The 19,289-nt window shown below is 42.2% G+C and overlaps 1 protein-coding gene across 1 annotated transcript in view; it reads right to left on the bottom strand.

Moving 5' to 3' along the window:
- Positions 1-2,013: 2,013 nt before the first annotated feature.
- The window catches only part of LOC137528901 (gap junction delta-2 protein-like), an 85,165-nt gene continuing 67,889 nt past the window's right edge, over positions 2,014-19,289 (bottom strand). The window contains exon 2 of the mRNA XM_068250651.1: positions 2,014-4,069. Within this exon, the coding sequence (XP_068106752.1) occupies positions 3,235-4,069 (835 nt within the window). The 3' untranslated portion in view covers positions 2,014-3,234. The remainder of the gene's footprint in view (positions 4,070-19,289) is intronic.

Below are 19,289 nucleotides of genomic sequence, written 5' to 3'. Positions count from 1 at the left end.
ACTGATTGGCATGAGTGCCCATAGCAATGGTCTCTTCCAAAAATGGCAGTGTTTGAAGTCCTGTATCAGGCACAAATGTTTTCCTAGATTAGCATAGGCACTTAGTTGCAGAACTTATTTTCATCTTACAAGCTGTTGTTAAATAAAACATTTGTTAAAGAACTGATGAGGACCCCATACACTGGTCACTTCCTTAATGACAGGCTGTCTGTGTTATAGGCTGCAGTCTTCTGAGCCAGATTCAGCCAGTGCCTTCCCTTTTGCAGTCTGAACAGTTCAGATGATGCAATCCAGACATCAGCAGCAGCCACACCCACAGAGCCTAACTAACTAACTGAACTCAGTGCTTCTAGTCCCGTGATCAAAATCAAAATGATTTTTACCTCCTGAGGCCTTATTTTACCTTGTTTATTGAGCTGTTAGATCATATATTTGAATCTTCCACTTTAGTAAATCACCAAACTGTTTGTGCTACACACATACTGGAGTAGGAAAATACTGAAAATTCAGAAAAAAACTGAAATGGGTCTGAGCTTACTGACCCTTTAATAAGCCTTGTACCTTGTGCCATGGACCCAACTCATGCTTAGTGTTGGTTAGGCCAAGTATTTTTCTATAAAGTGATGAGATATTACGTGTGGACGATGCTGGCGGAATGTAAAACACGAATAATATTATAATAATAATAGTGAATGTAAATGAATATAGCACCACTACATGCTGTTAACAACCAATAAATGCACTCATTGTATCAGTAGGCCCAAAGCCTAGACTTTCATCGTCATCATGGAGGCTTAACCTCAATATTTCTTTTTAACATGCAAACATATTAACCAGACAAATTCTTTCCATTTTAATTTAGCAGCTTGCTGTAGCTGTTTTTTATAGTCTGAAATCTGCTTGAAGCCATGACAACTCACCTTCCTGGACAGATGAGTGTTCGCCTACTTGCTAATTATGACGGTATTTGCTGCAGTTTCTCCTGACTGGTCTTGTCTCCTCTCACTGGCTTCCTTTACCTTCCAAATACTTTACAGTCTATTGGATTGTTAAGTCAATGCATCTATTTCGTGTTTTGGTATTTTCTTTTTTGCTGAGCATTGTAATGTTTCTCCTACCTACTTGGTATTTTATTGTGTCTTTGCTTGACTCCTCAAAGTTGTTCCCTTCGGTCCCTCACCATCTGATCTGTGGAGACACGCTTTTACGCAGAGCTGGATTTCTGGGAAGGCCACAAAGGCCCGGGTCTTGGGCGGCTACAGCACAAGGGGAAGCACAAGGGGGCACCTGGATGTGAAATAGGGTTTGCTATACATAAAAGAGAAGGTTGCAAATGGGGAAGCAACACATGAAAAGGGGGAGATGATGCCCAAGAGAGTTGTATGTGAAGGAAAGGGGCTACAGTAAATGAATGTTACACATGGAATAGGGGGCTACACATGGAATGGGAGGGGTGTTGCTGTACATGGACGAGGATACCCAAAATACTTGGCCTAGGGGCAGACAAATAATAAATCCGGCCTTGCTTTTACGTGTGCACAAAGCGGTGTGATGGACTGTAGTATTCTCATGCACTACCTTTATAGTTATGTGGCTTTCGATAATTACGGTAAGTATGGTATTATTGTAATGTGTACTGGCTGAAGGTTGGTGTGTGTAGTCATGCCTGGCATAACGTTTTGCCAGTTGGATAATTATAGGATTCAATTGTGTTTTGGCATATTGTCCCTTGACACCTGTACTTTAATGTAGTACCCTACCTACGAGACACAGTTAAAGTGTTCCCCCCTGCTTGCAATATCCTGTAGTGCTTTCTTGCCAATTTGCTGTTCTAGTTACCTTGCCGGTTGAATGCCATAACATTTTCCTAGCTTCACCACTAAGCATTAGGTTGTTTTCTGTTTCTCCATGGAATACTGTAGGGTGAACTTCTAATCCTATTACTCACTGTGGTTTTCTTGGTGCTACATTTTCCCTGCATTGTTCCCTACCACCCCCCCCCCCCCCTCCTTCCCCAATGCTGTGTTGTAGTAAATATTGTGACCTTCTTATGTCCACCTTTTGTAAGATGTAGTTTTGTTTGTGTGTCCGCTGAACCTTCAGTGCTCCTCTATGTGTTTGAAGATGCCTTTCTTGCCTTGTGGTGGCTGTGATATTTTCTGATCTTCTTGTTGAGGGTTATAGTTTATCTCCTGACTTGCCTGTGAAGCTACATCTAGCACGTTACCCGCCTGTTGAGTGTTGTAGTGATTTCTTGGCTTTATGGTGTGACTGCCTAGTAAGTTCTTTGCCCACTGTGTCTTCTTCTGTTCCTCCAGTCTACTGAATGTAAAAATGTTCTAACACTTTGCCAGCATACCCTTACTTGCACATTGCTTTGGTTTATTTATTTTTTTACCCCATATACCATCATTTATTATTTCTCTGCTTTATTTTGATTGTTGTAATGTTCTCTCTTGTAATTTGGATCTTGTGTTCCTGTTTGCCAGTTGCTAAAGCCTTTATTGAACTTTGTAGTACCCTGTGTTCTGCCTAATTGTTGTAATGTTCTCCCGCAAGTTGGCTTTGATGGTGTTTCCTCACTTCTCTCACTTCCTTTGGAACAAAAAATACATAAATAAATCCTGATTTCTTAGCAGGTTCTGTTTTGTGATTGAGAAACGAGTGAAGTGTAAATGAGGTTTTTTTTATTCAGAGGGAGATTGCGGTGAGTGGGAGGTGAGAGGTATATAACAGTCGTGAGAGGTTTTTCAAACTCCTCTCTAAAATACCCCCTATTTGCGTTTTTTTTTCCTTTTGTTTGTCCTCCCTGTCTGGTATTATGGCTTCTTAAGTGTTAGTGCAGATTTTCTAAATTTGTAGACCCATCAAAAGACTCCGCTCTATTTTTAGTCCATTCTGCAGCCAGCGTCATAAAATCAACATAAAGCAAATATTACAATAGTATCGAGCATATCCTTTTGCTTTACATACCCAAAGTTATTTTATTTAAAAAAAAGTTCATATACTTGGTTCTCATGTATCCCACCCCAACTCCCTTCTGGAAGCTGGATTTTGCTTCCTGTAATAAGCCAGAAATCCCCGAATTATCAAGAGGCTGCTAACGTAGTCAGAAGGGTCTCCACTGGTGTTTGGAAGACAGAAGCCAAACTCAGCCATATGTAATAATGCTCCGGTTACATTCTCTATAGTATAGAGGAGAGCTCTAAATCATTGGCATGACCACAATGGGGGTCAAACATAAGCCGACTCACTGGACTGTGTCCTTCCCAATGTTGGCACTTGAGCAAGGGTAGATGGCTCCTTTTTACGCATGTCACCACCCACTGACTTCCGGCGAGCCTGCACCCCCCTCATGGCTGTCTTGATTTTCCGCCACCCAAGGTGATTGAGCTCAGCTAAGTTGAGAAGGACACAAATGCCACTTACGGCAAACATGAAAACCAGGAAGACTGTCTTCTCGGTGGGCCGAGATACATAGCACTCTACTTCCTTGACACAAGGGTAGCGGTCACACTCAAAAATAGGTGGAACGCTGAAACCATAAAGGAAGTACTGTCCTGCCAGGAAGCCAATCTCTAAGGCATTCCTGAAGAAGACCTGAATTATATAAAATCGAGAGATGCCTTCTTGTCGTTTGACCTTGGGGCTTTTTGCTACTTTTTTAGGTGTATTCGGGATTTCTTTTACCTCCAGGCAGTCTGGCTCATCCTTGGATGAAAGGTCCTGGTTCTGCATCAAAATCCCATTGATATTTTTCATTCTTCGGTTTTCTCTTGGCAATTCCTTCTCTAAGAGGGGATAGAGGAAGGAGTACCTCCGGTCTTTCTGCTTGGCCGACTGGTGGACGGAATAGGTGATGAAACAGAGGCTTGGTGTACAAACTAGGATGATCTGGAAGACCCAGTACCGGATGTGGGAAATGGGGAATGCTCGATCGTAGCAGGCTTGGTTACAGCCAGGCTGAAGGGTGTTGCACATGAACATGGTCTGCTCATCTTCATAGACTGTTTCCCCAACAATAGCCACTATTAAGATCCGAAAAATGACTACCACAGTCAGCAGAATCCTGCAATAGAAACAAACACAAGTGCAATCAGTCATATGTTGTTTACATGGAAATATCAATATTACTGGTGCTGTCAGTTTCCTCAATGATTTCACTCCTCACACGGAATGCTTATTGTTTATGAAGTTAATAGTAGGTAATCTGGTCGACTTTTCACAAATGTATTCTTATGCTAAGAGAAGAGGCAGACAATATTACACAAGATCGCAGTCCAGAGGTACTGTCAAATTTCATTTTGTATTAAGATTAAAGGGAACCTGTCAAACTAAAATATACAAGCTACAAGTGACAGCAATGCTTTGTGAGACTGTCAGTACTTTCCCACTTCATGTTAGGGGATTTCTTCATTTTTTTCCCCTGATATTGTTCAAATTCTAATGCTGGGAATACACGACTCGATTCTGAGCCATTTGGATGGCTCGATAGATAATTTCCGACATGTCCGATCTCCGGCACGATCGTTTTGCCGCTCGATTCTGCATGGAGGACAATGGGAAAAGATAAGAAAAACAAGCAGAAGATAAGAGAATCGCCTGCAGAATCGAGCGGGCAAAGCGATCGGGCGCGGAATCGAGCGGCAAAATTGAGCTGTGTATGCCCAGCATTAGAATACAATCCTCATTAGTCAGTAGGTGAAAAAGTGCTATCAAAAATATTCTGGGTATTTTCTTTCTTGCTGGTGGCTTAAATGGCATTCCATTGATAAGGTGTGAAAATATTACCAAGGAGAAAACTTAAAGTGAAGCTGAGGTGAAAAAAAAAACCAGTTGAGATAAACATGAGACGTGATAAACAAATTTAACTCTTTCAGGCAGCAAAATAAAAAAATAAAACAGCCTAGTTATTAATTTGTTTTGTATTATACATCTATATGTTTACCTCATCACGTCACATGCCTCGGGTACAATGTAACTACTTCCCTACCACAGGTTTTTCCCCCTTTAAAGAGACACTGAAGTGAAAAAAAAATATGATATAATGAATTGGTTGTGTACTATGAATAATTACTAGAAGATTCGCAGCAAAGAAAATATTCTCATATTTTTATTTTCAGGTATATAGTGTGTTTTCTAACATTGCATCATTCTCTAATATGTGCAGATTACACAACACTCTGCATTCAAAATGATTCTTTCAGAGCAGTCTGTGAACTAATGACCTCTCCTCTAGCAGATAAAAAGAAAACTGTTCACTTATAGTTGAGATAATAAGTCAGAAGACAGCCCTCTCCACGACTTTGAAAGTCGTAGAGATTAATGGCTTTTTTGCATAGAGATAACAACTGTAGTTTCTTAACTCTTCCTGTACTGGAAACAATTACACTGATGTATCTGATCTTAATGTTTTATTTCTTAGCTGTGCTACACATACAAATCATAATATCATAATTTTTTTTTCGCTTCAGTGTCTCTTTAAAACTAGAGCAATTTTCACATCATGCTCCTCCCATTCATTTGCAAATAACTTTGTCGTTACTAACCACACCGAAATGATCTATGTATAGTTTTTGTGAGACAAACTAGGCTTTCTTTGGGAAGTACTTTCTGCTAAGAATTATTTTATTTTGTATGCATTTTACAGAAAAGAAGAAGAAAATATGAAAAAATTCATAATTTCTCAGCTTTCGGCCATCATAGTTTAAAAATAAAATGTGCTATTGTAAATTTGCCCATTTGTCACGGTTATTATAACATATACCGTAAATTGTGTCCTTAGTACAATGTATGGCAATAATATTTTATTTGGACATAATGGTGTTTTTTTTTTCATTTTTTCCATGAGGAGATGGACTAGTCTAAAACCTGTCAGTTCTGTCAGATTTCTATTACTTACATACGTAATTTATGGATCATTTTACTCTGTAAGAAACTTACTTATTTGTATGTGTACACATGCATTTTAAATTTTACAATTTTCGTGACAGTGATCCTTCAAGAGAAAAAGTGAATTGAATAAGGGCCATAGATTGTTACAACACTTCAGGAATGAGGATTTCTAAAGATGCAGGTTGCACATGTACAGTATACAGTATACCATACCAGTTCTACTACAGTTTTGCAGTGGCGGTCCGAAATTTCGCATCAAAATTCTCATTTACGCATCGTGATCGTAAAATGCGAAATTTCAGGGAAAATCGTAATTAATTTCATGTGTAATAGTAATATTTCATAATTTCGGGTAATTTTTCACTTCACTTCATTTTATTTTTAACTTTGGCAGTTAATAGCAAAAGCCCCCACACATGCTATTGCTAACAAAATTGGTACATATGTTAAGGAGAATATTAGGCGCGAAATTATGCAATTATGCAAAAATGATGCAAAATTTTAGGCGAAATTACGAATTACTATATGTAATAAATTAAATTTACAAAGCGTAATTACGTATAAGCGTAAAAGCGAAAATGTATGCAAAATTTTTTGTAATCGTAATTTGCTCATTACGTTCATCACTGCAGTTTTGTAACAATTAAAGGGTGACAGCCTGGCAATGTGCAGGTTATAAGACCAAGTGACAATGGCAGCTCCCATAGTTGGGTTCCCTTTCAGCGGGTCCCTTGCATTGCATTAGCAGTTCATTTTACTCTCTGCTCAGAGTCAGTTGTACTTTTGCCCTGGCAAAGAGAAATAAAGCTATTGTGGACAACAAGGTCATAATAAATGTATTGCTTCATGTAATGCAAATACACTTGAACAGCTGGTACTGGCCCTGCAGGTGCAGTCAGCACACATCAGCGGAGCTGTCTCACGGTACACAGCCTTTATTAACACATTCGTGTGGGTTTACTGCTGGAACAGTAACACTGGATGCTTCCATAAGATCCACAGAACACAGAAGGGATAGATTTGGAATGCTGATCTCTCTCAGTGCCGGTTCTGGGGTTGTTTCATGAATGAGCATTCTCGCCAGGTGTTACCAGACCCGATACAGCTGTGATGTCTCTATGATGAGAGCCGCAGACATTAATGAAATGCCCTCCTGTCATTTCTCATTTGTGCTAGGCTGCTAAACACTAATACCGAGTGGATCTTACTAGACAGTAATGCAGGAGGAATGAAAATCTGCGCATAAGCCAAAGCAGGTAATACATAGACTGGAGCACATCCTGAAATAAACTGACAAGTAATTAAAGAGGTAGCGAAAAAGTGTAAGCACCCGCTCATTAGTCTTCAAAAACTTCCTCAAAGCCTTCCTTGCCCCCCCCCCCCCCCCCCAACTTCCATCGCTAATAATCCTCCTTGGCCTTTCCCCCCCAACATCCCTAATAATCCTTGGCCTTTCCCCCAACATCTATCGACCATCGCTGATAATCCTAGTTTTCCCCGGGACTTGATGCCTCCTAGTTCTCCGAAATAGATTAGATCAAGATTTTAGGATTGGTGAATTCCTCATACGACTCAAATCGGCTGATCTGCCTCCTCAGTTCTGACAAATATCTAGTCAAACAATATCTAGAGGTCAAACAGATGGAACGTGTTAGAACTACTCTTTGTAATTTTGAAAAATATTTTATCAGCAAAACAAAGCCCACAAAACCACTTTCAAGCCTTTATAGGTTCTCCACCCTTAACAAGATCAGAGCAGGTTGGGAACGAGAAATCCAACTCTCAATTAACTTAAGTAAGAAGTTTTGAATCAGGATGATACCATTTACAGTATTGGCTAACTTAGAGGGTAGGAACACACTAGGCAGAATCGCATATGTGTTTTCCATAGCACATACTTGAAAACGCATATGCAATTCTGCCTAGTGTGTTCTAACTAGGCAGAATAGAATAAGCTTTCAGCTAATAAGCCTTCTTCAGACTTTGTTCCTGTATGTTAACAATATGTTAAACACACACAGCTTATATACACTGGACATTCAGAGGAGAACATTCTTTTGCAAACAAATACTGTAAATGACATTAGATGGCATCTAATGACATTTACTTATGTCTTATGCATCTAATGACATTTATTTATGTCTGCAAAAGAATGTTCTCCTCCGAATGTCCAGTGTATATAATCTGTGTGTTTTAACATCTTATTAACATACAGGAACAAAGTCTGAAGAAGGCTTATTAGCCGAAAGCTTGGTTTTTTTTTTTTGTTTTCCTCTAAGTTAGCCAATAAATGGTATAATCTTGATTCAAAACTTCTAGCTTTTACTGATGGCTAACATGTTACACACACTCTACTGTGTCTACTATGCTGAAAGATACCTCGATTAAAAAACAAACTTGGTTAAACTCTGTAACTTGGTTAAGCTCTGTAATGCAATGGTTGCCTAAAAACACCTCACTCCAATGAATACAATGCAAAGTGATTATGTGCTGGTTCTGTACCACTGAAATGAATCAAAAACTTGGCCACTCAGCTTCATCTATCTGTTGGTGCTGTGCACAACCTAATGTCAACTATGCACACATTTGGTGGGCTTGCCAGCCAATAAAAACAGTTTGGAAGTGTAACAATTGGTGTCAGCAAAACAGATTTTCTGATTATTGGTGATCTGCAGTATCACCAATAATACAAATGCTATACCTGATTATGTGGTGATCTGCAGAATCACCAATAATGCTAGTATAGCCAGACACAGGACAACCAATGTGAGATAGTGTTTGGTGCAACAGTAATGAGGAAGAGGAGATCTCCTGAGGAGTGGGTGACTCAGACAGTACTGCAGCAAATGATCACCTGAGGAGCAGGTGATTCAGACTGTACTGCAACCAGTGGACACCTGAGGAGCAGGGACCACTGACTGTGCTGCAAGGATGATCACCTGAGGATCAGGCGATTAAGACTATACTGCAGCCAGTGGACACCTGAGGAGCAGGGACCACTGACTGTGCTTCAAAGGATGATCACCTGAGGAACAGGCGATTAAGACTATACTGCAGCCAGTGGACACCTGAGGAGCAGGGACCACTGACTGTGCTGCAAAGGATGATCACCTGAGGAACAGGCGATTAAGACTGTACTGCAGCTAGTGGACACCTGAGGAGCAGGTGTTACAGACAGTGCTGCAAAGGCTGATCACCTGAGGAGCAGGTGATTAAGACTATACTGCAGCTAGCGGACACCTGAGGAGCAGTTGTTACAGACAGTGCTGCAGCTGAGCTTCACCTGAGGAGTAGGTGAAGGCTACTACAGATCCCTCACCAGTGGCTAGGCCCACTGGTGAGGACAGGAAGGTCAGACAAGCAGAGTAGGCAACGTACGGACAGATAAAGTACAAAGACAGAAGGCTGATTCAGTGTTAAGTTCAGGCAGAGTCGGCAACAGGAATCAGATGGGCAGAGGTACAGAATCAACAAGCAGGAGAGTAGTCAAAGGAAGCACAAGGTCATAACAGATAATACAATGCAATTAGTACTTTAAGCTATCAACAGAATCTGGCTAAGTGTGGATCCCCAGCTCCAGCTGGTTCTAGCACACTTTGGGATCTGACTAGGGTCTGAGCGCTAACACGTTAGCATTCGCAACAACAGACATGGGGCAACTGACAGACTAGTACTATATATACAGAGATGCCCCGCAGCGCCGCTCCCATCACTCAGCCAATCCAAAGTATTGTTGGAGTCAGCTGACTTGGCAGATCAGCTGACTCCCCTTCTATTCGCATAAAGGGCCTGTCGCCTGGCACGCGCGCGTAGCCCTCAATCTATGTGCAATAGAAGGACCAGGCAGAGCAGCAGCATGTAACTGCGCGGCAGGGGCCACCGGCTGATACGCGGAGATAGCCGCCATGCCGCTTGCCTCTGCGGCGGTATGTCCGCTATCTATTACAGGAAGGTTATTGAACCACTAATAAGGAAAGCTGCACCTTCATACATTTGCTTAGATAACAGCAACTCTCGGCCCCTCAGACTCTATGATCTACGAATCTATTTCGGATGTAATATATTTTTCAACATAAGTTACAAAGAAATGAATAGTAGATAACTGTGGGACGGATAAGATACCTAACTTTGAAGAATAGAAAAATAACTTAGCTGCACTGCGACACCTTGAAAATTCAACCTCGGCCTCGCTCCCTACAGCCAGTTTAGAACGCGAGATAAATGGTGGAGGATCTGTGATTTTTGGACAGAACTCAACTTGATTGGTTCATTAGTACAGCAAAGTCCCCATTATCCGGAACTCAGGCAATTGGAAGCCTCAACTAACTGGCATGCCTGAGGGGATAAAGGGGACTGTGCTTTAAGGGATTTTGTGGGTATTTTGCTGGGCATCAAATACTTCCCGAGTGTCCAACGCCGTCTTCTAACATTCCTGTCGCTCCTAGTGGCTGTTTGGCGTCCGTGCACAGCTCTCGCTGTGTCGCGTACCGCACATGCGACTGGTGGTGGTGGTGGTGGGATTTAGGCTGGTTATTCCAGCAGACGCGTATCTACAAGGGTGCAGGCATGGCTCGTGCTATAGGCCCCATGCCTGCACCCCACACAAAAAATCAGTCTTCTCTTCTCCCTACCGGTATCACGCCGTCGCCTGTTGCCATGGTGCTGGCGCCGCTCTCCACAGCCTGCCCGCAGCCTGCCCTTCCTCTCAGACCTGCAGCTCAGCGTGAGACCCGAGTGGCAAACAGATGCGGAAGTGATGTCACTCGTCACTTCCTGCATTTGAAGTGCATAGGGCGCGGTTGCTGTGTGCCACTCTGCCCTCTCATCCCGTGCTGATACATGTCTGATTGTCGCCATGCTGATCTTGAGGTCTGAACGGCGGAAGACAGCATGTGCAGAGAAAAGAGGGACACTTTTAGCTGACAGGTGAACCTCCTTTACTGAAGGCAGCATACTACCTATACTGGGGCACCTTTCTACCTATACTGGGGGCAGTATACTACCTATATTGGGGCAGCATACTACCTATACTGGGGTCAGCATACTACCTATTTTGGGGGCACCTTTCTACCTATACTAGGGGCACCTTTCTTCCTATAGTGGGGGCACCTTTCTACCTATACTGGAGGCATCATACTACCTATATTGGGGGCACTTTTCTACCTATACTGGGGGCAGCATACTACCTATACTGGAGGCATCATACTACCTATATTGGGGGCACTTTTCTACCTATACTGTGGACAACTTTCTCCTTATACTGGGGGCAGTATACTACCTGTACTGGGGGCAGCATACTACCTATACAGAGGGCCCTTACTACCTATCCCAGGCTATTATTCTTATCTTGAGACATCTGGCTATTTAATTCTTGAGGCAGCTGACTAGTTAATTATTTTATGTGGATGCATGTGACTACTTGAATCTTTTATATGGAGGCAAGTGACTACTTGATTCTGTTATATGGATGCATGTGTGACTAATTATTTTATCTGATTGTGTGAGGGGTTATTCTGAATCTGAGGGTAAAGTAGGATGCTGTTATTCAGGGGGTTCCTGGGGGGAGGGGGGGCACAATTTCAGTGTTTGCCATGGGCGCTATTTTACCTAGATACGCCTCTGTACTCCAGCAACCGGCAAGCACATGTATCCAAAATTATTCTGCTTTCCTGTCTTCCTCTTTCTTACTCACCATACTAACTACTTCAAAGTGCTGGGTGTTTTCTATTCTCTGTTCCCTTTTCTTTCTTTCTTTTTTTTATTACAGGCTAATATTATTGTTTTGCAGACCATGATGTTATGGTAAACCTGACGCAAAGAGTGTTGTTATGAAGCCAGTCAATGATGGTCGGGTTTTATAATGGTGTGATATCAAAGCTGAGTGTTTGCAAAAGATAAAAAATAGTGGCGTAGCTAAGGAGCTGTGGGCCCCGATGCAAGTTTTACAATGGGGCCCCCAGGCACTCTATACATAACAATTGATACGGTGAACCAAAATCTGCCAATGGCAACTACAGTGTCAGGTGCAAGAAGGGGATGGGAAACAGTTTGTTAATGATTACCTCTATTCAAAGTATCTATAGAAGTGATTAAAATGAGCACAGGACCAATAGAGTAGCTAAAACTGTAGTTGGCACCCAAGGAACTTGATGCGGTCGCAACCACTGCAACCCCTATTGCTACGCCCCTGATAAAAAAATAAACCGATGAGATGAGCAACTGCATCTATAGTGCTAGATAGGACTTTCCTGTAATCCCATAGTTTTATATTTTATTTAAATGTTAAGAATCAAATAAAAAAGAACCAACCCCATCTGTACCTGTGACAATCAAAACTTTTATTTTATTCCAAATTCAGCTCTCCTGCCGGAAAATCTTGAACTATTGAACTTGTTTTCTGTTCCATGCACTCAGAAGTGTTTTTTTCTCAGACACACAGAGTTATATAACCTCTAATTAGTTATAAGTCATGGAGACCAAATGTACTAAGAACACAGTGAGGGATTTCTGTAGCTGTGTACTGCTAGCTGGAGGGGTTTCTCTGCTCAAATTGTGCATTTACTCCAAATGTTGCTACTTTACATGTATTTGCTGTATCTGCTGTGTTCGGTATTATGGTGGCCATACATGGTACAATTTTTTTCATCCAATCTTACCATTTCTATGTAATATAAGGGAACTGCCTAAATTATCCTTTCAGTATATTTACTTCATTCACCCTTATACTACATAGAAATGGTAAGATTGGATGAAAAAATTGTACCATGTGTGGCCACCATTACTTTAACGGGAAGGTCCAAGCAAAAAAAAAAAAATGCGTTTCACTTACCTGGGGCTTCTACCAGCCCCATACAGCCATCCTGTGCCCTCGTAGTCACTCATTGCTGCTCCAGTCCCCCGCTGGCAGCTAGTTTAGTTTTTGCTGACCTCGGAGGTTGGGGGCCGCATTGCGTACATTTTTACACATTCCCGCTAGTGCAGGAACATTAACACATACATTTTTACGCGTTAGTGGTGCAATGCGTACATTTTTGTTCCTGCACTAGCTGGAATGCGTAAAAATGTATGCAATGTGGCCCTGACCTCCGAGGTCAGAAAGCTGCCAGCGGGGGACTGGAGCAGCAGTGAGTGACTACTAGGGCACAGGATGGCTACATGGAGCTGGTAGAAGCCCCAGGTAAGTGAAACTCATTTTTTTTTTTTTTGCTTGGACCTTCCCTTTAAAGCGGAATATAACCCTGCATTTCAACTTTGCTCTAAAACATTATTTACAGTATATTATATGCAACCAGCATTTTTTTTTTATTAGACCAGCATTGGAAGGGTTACACAGGGCTTTAAAGTTCCTGGAGATTTCTGCAGACCCATCCGAAGCTGAAATAGATACATTTTGTTTACATAAATGTATCTAAGTATTGAATGTGACTCATCTCTCTGACTGAGAAGGAGCTTGGAGGACAGCCAAAGAGTGTGTAACATTTATCAATAGATACATCTAACTAAATAGAATGTAACAATCTGAACTTCTGCATATCTCTCCATGGAACTTGAAACCTCTGTGTTTAACCCTTCCAATGCTGGTCTAGTAAAAAAAAAATGCTTTTTGCATATAATATGCTGTAAATAATGTTTTAGAGCAAAGTTGAAATGCAGGGTTATATTCCGCTTTAACTGAAACCTTCAGGCAGATGCACACAAATGGATGGAGAGCGTTGGGAACAGACGCCATACTGACAATACCGCACGCTCGACTGCGAAGTTAGTGTAGCGGTTGAGAAGTGGCCATTTTGGGGAAATTGTCACTGAAAGACAATGGAGGTGGCATCCTCAAAATGACACCGAACGTAGAGTGCAAACATAGTGTGTGAATCTAACCTGACTTTAATCTATTAGTATAATATCACAAACTTTCACTTATTTTGATTAACTGTCCTTTAAAGAGGAGCTCCAGTGAAAATAACGTAATGAGCAACAGTGCTTAATTTTTACAATAATTATGTATAAATGATTTAGTCAGTGTTTGCCCATTGTAAAATCTTTCCTCTCACTGATTAACATTCTGACATTTATCACATGGTGACATTTTTACTGCAGTGGTAGGTGATGTCTGTGGAAGGAGATGCTGCTTGCTTTTTTGGCCGTTGGAAACAGCTGTTATTTACCACAATGCAACATGGCTCCCACAGTGTGATGTCAGCAACATGGTCCTGACATCACACGGTGGGAGGGGTTTCATCAAAATATCAGCCATACACAGCCCCCCTGATGATCCATTTGTGAAAAGGAAAAGATTTCTCATGGGAAAGGGGGTATCGGCTACTGATTGGGATGAGGTTCAATCCTTGGTTACGGTTTTTCTTTAAGCATGTCTGCATTGGCAAGTGACATGATGAATTACAACTGGACACATACCCAGCCTTCTTAGAAATTGCATTCTAAACAAACATCCCAGATAGCAGGATAGGTGCTGAAGCTGAATCAGTCATCGACTTGTTAGGAGGATTCCCATTGGGCAGACCAAAGAACCAATGGGGCGCTTCAGATGCAGATTCAAAGATGCTTTATGCAGTGGCTTAACTACAGGTCATGTAGCCGCCCAGCAAAACTTTGATGCGGCCCCCCCAATGTTTACACCCCTTCCCTTGCCTCTCCTTGGTGCCTATCATGGCCTTGGGGCCCATCTCAGAAAGATAACAAAACAAGTGTGGCCATTATGATCTGCACACCCATAACAACTGTAGTTACAAAAACACCTGATCTGAAGAATAGTCCCCTGTATTGGAGGAAGGGAAGTTTAGTATTTGGGGCCCCCCACTGCTTTGGGCCCCTTTGCGATCACAGATGCTGCTCCCCTCTAGTTACGCCCCTGGCTTTATGCTTCCTTCACTTTGCTGTAGCTGCATAGCAGATAACCCTGGCAAAGGCATCTTTACATTTTCTGCCTGCATTTCCTATTGGTTCATACACTGACCAATAGGATTCAGAGCTGTACTGCAGTAGCAAGAACATCTGATGAGGGATGGCAATGAGATGCAAATAGTTTTGAGTAGAGGCTGCATTATGCAAATTTTGTATGCAAATGTATGCAGCTTGAAAATGAACCAATCAAATCCTGCTGAGGTAAAATTCTGTTGGCCCATTTTCAAGCTGTATACCTTTGCATACAAAATTTGCACAATGCTGCATCAACTTAAAGGGAACCAGAGAGGAACGGGGGGTGAAAAAAGGAAAAGATTTCATACATACCTGGGGCTTCTTCCAGCCCCATAAGCCTGAATCGCTCCCACGCCGCCATCCTCAGCTTCCTGGATCCGCCGGTACCGGGCCCGTCACTTCCGGCGGACGCGGCCAATTGTTCGCATCACAGGGGCTCCCTCCATACACGTAAACATGCGGCTGCGCAGTAGGCAGCCACATGCATATCTGCATGGAGAGAGCACCCTGTGATGCGGAGAATTGGCCGCGTCCGCCGGCCGACTCGCGGCAATGATGGGACCCGGTGGCGGCAGATCCAGGCAGCGGAGGACGGCGGCGTGGGAGCGATCCGTGCGTATGGGGCTGGAGGAAGCCCCAGGTATGTATGTGTCATCCTCTTTGGTTCCCTTTAAACTTATTTGCATCTCATTGACTATCCCATTCCCTACATATGATCCATGATAAAAGGAGTTTTAGTTTCTACTTTGGTTCTATACACTATTTTTATTCACTTATCCTCCAGATTGCTATTAGAATTCATTTGGGAATCGGGATTAAGAGATACTTATGTGACTCTTATGTGATTGTATGAAGATTTTGATGCCAGCGCTCATTTAGAAAAGCAAGGTGGCCTGTTGGGAATAATTTACCACTTTTCCCCTCATCGACTTCCCTTCTGTTTCCTCAAAAAATGATCTTCCTTTGTTTTCGTTTCGCCTGATCGCTGAACCGCGATTGTTGGGCAAACACTACACTGATAGGATGCTTGTCTGGCACAGTCTGGAGAGTGGAAGGTACACAACAGATGGGGCATTGATGTGTCTTTCTACATAATAAAATAGTACATTCATGTCTGGAGGACGGCAGTCCTGTCATGCAAAGAGCCATGGCCGCTTCCTGGCTGCGTGCTGTGAGGAGCAGATGGAAAGGCCAGTGGCACATGTGCCAGACTACACCACGGGGCTCTACACACGCATTCGCGCACAACGTCCTACTGGCTGCACAATACCCCAGCCGAGGCCGACGACATTCTACGCAAAGTGTTTCTGAGGCAGCTGATGTCTAATGGAGTTTTCCTCTCGAGAGGATGGTCTGTAAACTTTCACATCTGGAATTTACTAGCGATCGGCCGTTGACAACAGTGCGGTCTGAAGCTTGCTGCCTCTCTGTGTTCAAAGCTGACCTGTCACAAATCCAATGCAACAGATGTAAGTTTGAGCGCACGGCATCTAAGATCTCTGAGTCGCCCAGCTGTTAACCTGTTCTTACTTTCATCCATGTGGAAGTGCATCTGTACCGGTCTGACTGACGCTGCCATTGTGACTCACAGGCTACTAACACGCTGCATGATGGTATAATAAGGAACGCCAAACAAGTACTTCCCTGGCACTAGAATAAAGCCTGGTACTCATGGTAGATGGAACTCAAATGAGAATCTAACATGTCTACAGGGCATACATTAAATAACGGAAAAAAGGGTGCGGGGTGAAGCTGAAATGGTAAAATATCATCTATAAAAATGTTTTTATTATCATTTATTCATCTTTATCACAGTTAGAATAATAAATATGTTAAAACAGCAGTATTAAAAAGGGAACAGGATGAAGCCAAAATTGCAAAATATCGTCTATAATAATGAAAAGGAAGAAATATTTACAGTCATAATGGCATCAGTCACTGTTAGCAGTGGGGTGCCACAGGGGTCTGTACTGGGCCCAGTGCTTTTCAATTTATTTATTAATGACCTAGTAGATGCAGTAGTGAGCAATGTTGCTATTTTTGCAGATGATACAAAATTGTGCAGAATCATCAACTCTCAGGAAGATAGTGTCATATTGCAACAGGATCTGGATAGAATGGCTATATGGGCACATACATGGCAGATGAAATTCAATGTTGACAAATGTAAAGTCATGCATTTTGGACGTACTAATGGTCTAGCACCATACAAAATAAATGGGATACAGTTGGGAACATCAAACTTGGAGAAGGACTTAGGAGTACTCATCGACAACAAGTTAAATAATCGTACTCAATGCCAAGCCGCTGCAGCTAAAGCGAACAAAATTTTGGGATGCATTAAAAGGGAAATAAAAACTTGAGATGCTAGCATAATATTGCCCCTGTTTAACTCTCTAGTAAGGCTACATCTGGAATATGGAATTCAGTTCTGGGCACCACATTACAAAAAAGATATTGCAGTTTTAGAGCAGGTGCAGAGACGAGCTACAAAATTGATACGTGGGATGGAAGGTCTCGCTTACCAAGAAAGGTTAGATAAACTGGGTTTATTTAGTCTAGAGAAAAGACGCCTTAGAGGAGATCTAATTAACATGTTTAAATACATCAGAGGGCAATATAATAGCTTGGCGAATGAGCTTTTTGTCCCTAGGCCTTCTCAAAGGACTAGAGGACATGAGATGCGCATGGAGGAAAAACGTTTTAGCCATTTATTTAGGAAAGGGTTCTTTACAGTAAGAGTGATTAAGATGTGGAATGCATTGCCACAGGAAGTCGTTATGGCAAACTCTATACCTGCATTTAAAGGGGGCTTAGATGCTTTCCTTGCGTTGAAAGACATCCATGGCTACAATTACTAGGTTATGCCTAATGATGTTGATCCAGGGATTTTATCTGATTGCAATCTAGAGTCAGGAAGGAATTTTTCCCTTTAGGGGCTAATTGGACCATGCCTTGTGGGGTTTTTTTCGCCTTCCTCTGGATCAACAGGGGTATGTGGGGGATGGGCTGGAGTTGTACTTTGTACTGGTTGAACTCGATGGACGTATGTCTTTTTTCAACCAAAATAACTATGTAACTATGTAACTATATAATGAGGATAATAAAACAATGGTAAATATTACCAATCTTTTAATACAATTAAACCTAACCCTACTCTCGCACAGAACCCTCCCTTCACCGTTGCCTAACCTTAACCCCCTTAGTGGTGCCTAACGATAAGACCACCTTGGGGGGGGCCTAACCATAGACCTCCCTGGTAGTGCCTAACCCTACCCCCCCCCCCCCCCTTCCTTCCTGATGCCTAACCCTAAACTTCCCCCTGACGCCTAACCTTAAAATTCCCTCTGCCGCAAAAAACGTAAAAAAAAAATAGATCATGACAATACATTTCAAGATGATAATTTACAAAATAATTCTCAAAACTAATTTAAAAACAATAATTTGCTAAACAATTATTCTCAAAACAAAAAATGTTGGTTGAACGAACCTGATGCCCACTATTTAGTGGAAGCCCAAATTTCTGCTTTTGGCGCCCAATAGCCGTTATTTTTCATTAGCACCTATGCAAGTGGGTATCCTGAACAATTTACTGCATTCTACTATATGTCATTACAGTGCCTATTTAAGGTCCAGCTCATGGATTCTTAAATAGAGATGGCCCGAACCTCCGATTTTAGGTTCGCGAACCTACCGCGAAAGTTCGGTTCGCCCGAACTTTCGCAAACCACAATAGACTTCAATGGAGAGGCGAACTTGAAAATTTAGAAAAAATTATGCTGACTAGAAAAATGATGGAAAAGATGTTTCAAGGGGTCTAATACCTGGAGGGAGTCATGGTTGAGTGGAATAGACATCAAAAGTCCCAGAAAAAAATCTGGATTTGACATAAAGCAGTGTTTTAAGGTCAGAAATCTCATTGAATGTTCAATTGCAGGCCTAGTGTAATCCTCCCCTCAGTCCCTCCCCCTCCGGAGGAGGAGGGTCTTGTCTTCCAGGAATTGTAGGATTTCAAAAGCCAGCTTACATACCTTGGCCGGGAATCGAACCCAAGTCTAGTGCTTGGTAGGCAGCTCTCTTCACCACTATACCGCCACCAACACTACATGCTGAAGCCAACCTAGCATGTACCATTATGTTATATCCAAGAAAAAAACGAGCTTGCATAGGAATTTGTAGGATTTCAAAAGCCAACTCCCATACATTGGCCAGGAATCAAACCCAGGCCTACCGCATAGTAGGCTACTATCCTAACCATTATACCACCAACACAACACACTACAACGCTACATGCTAAAGCCAGCCGAGCATGTACCATTATGATATATCCAAGGGAAAAATGAGCTTGCTTAGGGATTTGTAGGATTTCAAAAGCCAACTCACATACATTGGCCAGGAATCGAACCCAGGCCTACAATGTGGTAGGCTGCTATCCTAACCATTATACCACCAATACAACT

The sequence above is a fragment of the Hyperolius riggenbachi genome, chromosome 8 (assembly GCF_040937935.1).
Source record: "Hyperolius riggenbachi isolate aHypRig1 chromosome 8, aHypRig1.pri, whole genome shotgun sequence".
NCBI classification, from domain to species: domain Eukaryota; kingdom Metazoa; phylum Chordata; class Amphibia; order Anura; family Hyperoliidae; genus Hyperolius; species Hyperolius riggenbachi.
This window is presented reverse-complemented; position numbering and strand designations above follow the sequence as displayed.